The sequence below is a fragment of the Phacochoerus africanus genome, chromosome 4, assembly GCF_016906955.1.
Source record: "Phacochoerus africanus isolate WHEZ1 chromosome 4, ROS_Pafr_v1, whole genome shotgun sequence".
NCBI lineage: Eukaryota > Metazoa > Chordata > Mammalia > Artiodactyla > Suidae > Phacochoerus > Phacochoerus africanus.
The window spans coordinates 62,820,480-62,827,822 of NC_062547.1; the positions used below are offsets into that span (position 1 = coordinate 62,820,480).

The window sequence follows — 7,343 nt, forward strand, 5'->3', positions numbered from 1 at the left end:
GTGATCCTGCATCTGTTGAGATCAGAAACAGAATGAAGGCACCATAATTAAAACAAATTCTAATTTAGATGAAGTGGCCACTGAAGAGTCAGGTGCTATTAAATATTCCCTTAATTGGTCTGGGTCTCACCATCTTCATCAGTAAGATGGAGTAAATCATACAAGTTCTTACCGTTCAGCATTGTGATACAGGTAAAATGAGATCAGCACATTAAGGGCTTAAGACATAGTGTAACCACTGGGTTCTTTTTAACTGTGACTAAAATAAAGAAATGTTCCCATTTTTTGGACCAACTAAAGGCAGACATAGGCCATCAGAGCTATGTTTCTTGAATAATGTGCCTGTTCTAGAAAATATACATATGATATATATATGACTGGGTCACTTTGCTGTACAATGGAAACTGGTACATTATAAATCAACTCTGCTTTAATAGAAATTTTAATAAAAAGGATAAGTACTGGGCATGTGAAGTACAGCCTGCTGATTACTGTTAACGTTGCTGTATTGCATTTTTGCAAGTTGCTAAGAGAACAGATCTGAAAATTTCTCAAGACAAGGAAAAGAAACTTTTTTCTTTTGCTGTCTTTTTTCTTGCATCTTTGAGATGATGCATTAACTAAGTTTACATTGGTAATCATTGTGCAGTGTACGTAAACGAAGACATTATGCTGTCCCCCTTAAATGTGCAGAGTGATTTATCAATTATATCTCCATAAAACTGAAAGAAAAAATAAATTTTAACAGAGTTCAAAAATTCAATTTAGGCAATTATTAATTATTACAATGCAGTTAATCACATTCAAATGTTAGTACTCACGTATTATTAGACTATTTATTTCTTTATTTATTGCCTTTTTGCCTTTTCTAGGGCCACACCCACGGCATATGGAGGTTCCCAAGCTAGGGGTCGAATCAGAGCTGTAGCTGCCAAGTTTATGCCAGAGCCACAGCAATGCGGGATCTGAGCTGCGTCTGCAACCTACACCACAGCTCACAGCAACGCTGGATCCTTCACCCACTGAGCAAGGCCAGGGATTCAAACCCGCAACCTCATTGTTCTTAGTCGGATTCGTTAACCACTGAGCCTCAAAGGGAACTCCTTTTTAGACCCTTTAGACAGCAGAAATAAATATTTTGTTCAATCATTCAGAGAACTTTCACAAAAATTGACCTGCTATTACACATAAAATATTCCCCCATCAACTGAAAACTCTAAATATTATATAGATTATAATACTAAGATTATAACACAGTAGAAAAGAAACAACCCAATATATTTGGAAGCTAAATAATTAAGTAAATAATCTTTTTTTCAAGAGTAAATGATAAAATAAATTAAGAATTACTTCTAATGAAATAATTTAATCATCAAATGTCGGAATTTTAGTCTGAAATAAAGATGAAGCAAAATGTGCAAGTTTAAGTGTATTTATCAAGAAATTTTATCCAAGAAATTGTGCTTAAAGTCAAGGTTAGGTTATTGCAAATGATTAATAAGGTAGAAAGAAGGAGAAGACACCAGTAAAAAAACCCCATGATATTAAAATTGGGAAATAAGTACAAAACTAATGAGTATTTGAAATTAAGAAAAACATTAAGAAAATATGGTAACAAATATGAAACCATAGATGAAATGAAAGAATTTTTAGAAGAATGTAAAATTCTGAAAGTAGCACAAGAAAAAATTAGGATCTCAGGTACATACATATGTATTTTTAAAGTACTAGTTAAAGAAAAATAACATATGATATATCACTTATTCATGGAAAATTAAATATGGACCAGATGGTCCTATCTAAAATAACGAACAAATAAACAAGAAAACAAAAAATAGGAACAGATCATGGCCAAGAAGAGCAGACTTGTGGCTCCTGGGAGGGAAAGGGATGGATGGGCATTTGGGGGGTTTTAGGGATGCAAACGGTTATATTTGGAATGGATGGGCAAAGGGATCCTACTATAAAGCACAGGGAAATGTCTGTGATTGGGTTACTTTGTTGTTCATCAGAAATATTATAAATCAACTATACTTTAATAGTAATAAATAAATAAATAATTTTCAAAAATATTAATTAAAGACCTTCCTTCCCTAAAATTATTGGCCAAAGTGAGCTTGCAAATGAGCTCTCTTAAACTTCTATGGAGCAGTTGATGAGTGTCTTCCACATGTTCTCAACAAACAGAAAAATATGTGAAATTCCCCCGGTTATTTCATCAGGTAAGATGGTGAAAACCAGGTAAGAATATTGTCAGAAAAGATTGATTTGAAAAACAGGTAAGAATATTTTTAAGAAAAGATAATTAGGGACTCATTGCATCTACCTATGCAGATTTTAAAATCCATAATTAGACATCATCCAGTCAAATCTCATGGTTATTAAACATAGTGTATAATGATCATGTAGATTTGGCTTATCCCATGAATGACAAGCAGTGTTCAGCATCAGGTAACCTATCATGTGATTCTTCACATGAACAAACTAAAAGAGAAAAACTGTACATTTATCTCCTTCAAGGTAGGAATAATTTTATGAAACTCGACCCTTATGCAGGATTTTTTTTTTAAACAGCTTTGTAACATGTCAGGGAAGGGAACTTTCCTAGATAGATAAAGAATATATACCACAAAACCAGCAAAAAGTACACTAAAGGGAAAACTAGATGCCTTATTTTAGGAGCAGGAACAAGCCAAGTTTACTCACTGAATCTGCTGCTCTTTAACATGGATCTGAAAGACATGAGTGGTGCTGCAAGGAAAGAAAAAGAAAGAAGACATATAAGAACTGGAAGGGAAGAGACCTTCCAGGATCTGGGGAGATCCTTTTATCTCCCCAGAAGAGATAAAAGGATCAGGATGTAATATGTTGGAACAGTAAGAGAGCTCAGGGCTGCAGAAGGCAAGATCAACTTCCAAAGAACATAGTATTTTCCATGGTATGATACAAGTAAAAATCATTCCAAGTAGGTAGTTGAAGTTAAAGTTACGAGAAGACTCCCAAGAGTGAAACAAACTACAGCTCTGAAGCATTTTTGTCTCAGGATCCTTTTACACTCAAAAACTGTTGAAGCCACTAAAGGGTTTTTGTGAGGATGGGTTATAAGTATCAATTTTTACCATGTTAGAAATTAAAACCGAGAATCTTTAAAACTATTTAGTTTTTAGTACACTTAAAAGAAAAATAATAAGCCTAGTACATGGTAACATAAGTAACACTTTTAGAAAAGTAAAAACACTTTGGAGAAAACTTTTAGTGAGAAGAGTGGCTTTGTTGCACATTTTTGCAAATGCATCTGAATGTCTGCCTTGTAGGAGACAACCTGATACCCGTGTCTGCTTCTTCATTCAAGGATGTTTTCATTGATGTAGATGATGAAAAATATCCTCATGTGTACTTGAAAGAGCGAGGACTTTGTGGACACCCAGAAAATGTCTCAGGGATCCCCAGAGGTCTTCGTATCACACTTTGAAAACCTGTTATAAAAGAGCTAGGAATTCGCCAGGATCATGAAAATCCAAAGCCCCTGGTCTGAGAACCGAGAACCACTGACTTGGGAGCTGCAAAGGGCCCCGCCACTGAGTGAGAACGAGGGACCAGATGGGCAAGCCGAGAAGACCCCAGGCAGCCTCCCAAGGATTAGCTCTTCTCTTACTGCCCTGCACCCTGGGACTGACCCCATCCCCAGCCTGGGCAGTGCTACCCACAGCTGTAGGATTCTACCTTCCTACCCTCTCCCTCCTGGATGCCCTCAGCCTGCCCTGCCTCTTCCATGAAGCAGCCAGCAGGAGACAGCAAAAGAAGCTCTCCTACTTGATGTCGTCAGGGGTACCCACAGGCAGGTGTGGGATCAGACCTCCTAGAACAGATGCTGTCTGCTTTATCTCCACTGCAGCCTTCCCAGCTGGCTGCTCCCTGGGGCCTCTTCAGGATGCCAGCCTGGAGGAGTTTTTCCTCAGGGTCTGGAGAGGCCAGGAAGGATCTCAAGGGCCCTTTCAGGGGCCTGCTGCCTCTAAAGCTTCTTCCAGCTATCAACACGTAAAAGGACTCCCTGCTGCCTCTCTCTGCCCAGAGACCCCATCCCATGCTGAGGGCTGAGGGGCTCCCAGTCATGTGGAAAACTGGATTGGGCCCAGATGCCCTTATTACCTTGGGGTCAAGGCAGGGTCAGAGGAAAGGCGGGAGCTGGAGGAGTCCCAAGGGGGCATCCAGGGCTCTACCCTGGGGTAAAGGCAGCCCTAGGGCTTCTCAGACAAGGGTACTTTGGAGCTGGGTCTTGGAGACTTGTTTATATTGGGCAATTTAAGGCCTCACTGCCTTCTGGCCAAACCGTATGGCCACACCTCTCTTCCCAGTCAAATTCTTCCATATTTACACTGTCCTGGTGATTCATCCAGCCAGTCTGACCTTTGCTGATGCTTCCCTGTGCTGCCAACCAATATACATATTTTGGTGTTGTCCTTGGTTTCCGACCCTCTGATAAGAATGCCTTTTGTGTGCTAATGCATTGGCTGCAGGTTTATCCTTGTAAAGCATCTTTGTTTCTAACCCAAACAGGTGACATTGCCTTTGAGTTACCAACCGAGTTCCACAAAAGACCGCCTTCCTGGATCCTCAGTCCCAAAGACCAGAGTGGGAGCTGGGCAGAAATAAACATCCGTGCGTCTCCATTTATTCACGGGTTTTGTGACCTTCACCATCTGCAGATTTCCCATCTGCACAGTGAAGGTTCCCATAGGCAGCCTCTGACCTGACTTTGTGCCATCCTGAGACAGCACTCCCCAAATAGATGCGATGTTAACCAACAATGAAAATTTATGTTTCACTGAATGTTTTGTGTGGTGAAAAGGGGAAAACCTTTCTGCAGATATAACAAAAAAACCCCTTTAAAATGTCTATATTCTTATCTAACCACTGACCCTTCTTCACCTCTTCCCTTCTCCTTATCTTCTCTCTCGCCTCCAAATCGCTCTCTGTGTTTCTCTCTTACTTTCCCTCCCTCCCTCTTCTTCCCTTCTCTTTCTTCTTTTTCATATCTCATGTGACAATAGCCTTGTAATTAGGAAACAATTTCCTTGGTGACAAATAGTTTCTTTCTTTACATTTCTTCTAACTAAAAGGATGATTATAAAACACTGGGCACGGTGCTTGATATTTAAAAATTCTCAATTCTTGATGTTTTTTATTATTATATTATGTTATTCTTTTTCATCTTATATTGGTGAGGACAGAGAAAAATAAAGTCTTCTGTTGCTTGTCCATTCAGGAAGAACCAAGGGCTTCAGAACCAACACTCATTCATATCCTACTCCCTACCTTCCTATAAATACAACCCATTCTAAGGTATAGAGAGTGGGAGGGAGTTCATCACACTTGGTCATAAATGAGACATCATAGTGGCAAGAGGGTGACAAAGAAATGAAGAGAAACAAATCACTAGTATGCATAAAACTCCGATGGGGTGTCAGTATTTTAACACAACGGAATCCCTACCACAGTTCTTTGGAGACAGATATGATCCTGGCATTTCTTTGATATTTTCTCAACACCAATCTGCCCACCAGCAGCTTCAGGGAAAGAATTTCCTGAGATAGTTTTTCTTTATGGCATTCTTCAGCTCCTTGTTCCGGAGGCTGAAAATGATTGGGCTCAGAAAGGGGGTGAAGACTGTATAGGTGGTGGCCATCAGAGTGTTACTGTCCATAGAACGGGGGCCCTTGGGCTTGAGGTAGATGATGGAGGCAAAACCGTAGTGCACAATAACTATGGTGAGGTGGGAGACACAGGTGGAGAAGGTCTTGTGCCGGCCCTCAGCAGAGGGGATCCTCAGGATAGCAGCCACGATGAAGACATAGGAGAGGAAAATGAGGAATAAACACCCTAGCAGGGCTGTGACACACACCAGGATCACACCTAAGGTGACAGTGGATGTCTCATTCCCACAGGCCAACTTCAAGAGGGCAAGAACGTGGCAGGCAAAATGGTGGATTTCATTAGACCCACAGAAGGTGAGGTGGAAAACTATCATTGTCACCATCATCCCCATGACTGAGCCACCAGCCCAGGACCAGGACACAAGACGGGCACAGTCACGTGTGCTCATGAGCATGTTGTAGCGAAGGGGGTGGCAGATGGCCACATAGCGGTCATAGCCCATGATCATGAGCAGGAATGAGTGGGTGAAGCCAAACGTGAAGGAGAAGAACATCTGGCTGGCACAGGCCGTGAAGGAGATGGAGCGGTAGGTGGAGAGCATGTCGACCAGCATGCGAGGGGTGACAGCGACCGTGAAGAGAATCTCAGAGGTGGAGAGGGCACACAGGAAGAGGTACATGGGTGTGTGGAGGCTGTGCTCCCTCCAGATGGTGGTCATGATGAGCAGGTTCCCCAGCAGCGTGAACAGGTACATCAGCAGGTACAGCAGGAAGAAGGTGGGCAGGAGCTGCTGAGGGAAGTTGGAGAAGCCAATGAGGATGAATTCAGACACTGTGCTGTGGTTCTGATCAATCATGAAATCTGGCCCTAGTGAGATCAGACACAGAATGAAGCCACAGTGGTTAAATCATAGGCTCTAACATAGATTAAAGGGCAGGTGAAACACTCTGTGCTATTTAAATATTTGCTTGACTCGTCTGGGTCCCAAAATCTTTATCAGTAAAATGGATTAAATCATAATAGTTGTTATCATTTACTAATGTGATTAAAACAAAATGAGATTTGTATACTAATAAATTATGACACAGTTCGACTGGTGGGTTTGCATAACAGTGACTAAAAAATGAAAAGTTTACATTTTTGGAAAGATTGAAAACAGACATAGACAATCAAGGTCACATGTTCTAGAAAAAACATTTATTTGGATCTTAGGGTTCTAATTTTTTTCCTCTAAGAGTCTTTGTTGTTTAACCGATGATTTAACACATATATACTTATTTTAATACTTTTGTAGGTACTCATTTTTCTAGGTTGTTTCATATACATATTTGCTGTTCTAAGTGAGTTGAACAGAAAGTTTGCAGATTAAAGTTTGGAAGAATATCTATACCAGGTAACTATGTATCAAGTGACCGCTGAGGCAGTAAAGTTGAAAACACAGAAAATGAAATTTAAATAAATATAATATGTCCATTAACATCTGCCACTCAAAAACATCAGGCTTCCCTGGAGAAATGGTCTGGCAAAGAAGTCAAGCTTAGGACATTTGTGCCAATGTGAAATGAAACTTTCAGTGAGTAATAGGCTAACGTCAAATAGATGACTCAGTCAGATGGCACATGTGCCCACTATTGCCAAAATGAAGGTTCATTGTCCAAAGGATGGAGGAACAAGCTAAATGACACCAT

At 40.4% G+C, this 7,343-nt stretch overlaps 1 protein-coding gene across 1 annotated transcript; it reads right to left on the bottom strand.

The window, feature by feature from the left end:
- Positions 1-5,569: 5,569 nt before the first annotated feature.
- On the bottom strand, positions 5,570-6,511 carry LOC125124232 (olfactory receptor 10H3-like). The gene has a single exon (XM_047774379.1). It carries the CDS (start codon positions 6,509-6,511, stop codon positions 5,570-5,572), a length of 942 nt encoding a protein of 313 aa, XP_047630335.1.
- Positions 6,512-7,343: the final 832 nt, after the last annotated feature.

Excerpts from the sequence above, each read along its gene's own strand:
- LOC125124232 (XM_047774379.1), bottom strand. The coding sequence starts at position 6,511 with ATGATTGATCAGAACCACAGCACAGTGTCTGAATTCATCCTCATTGGC.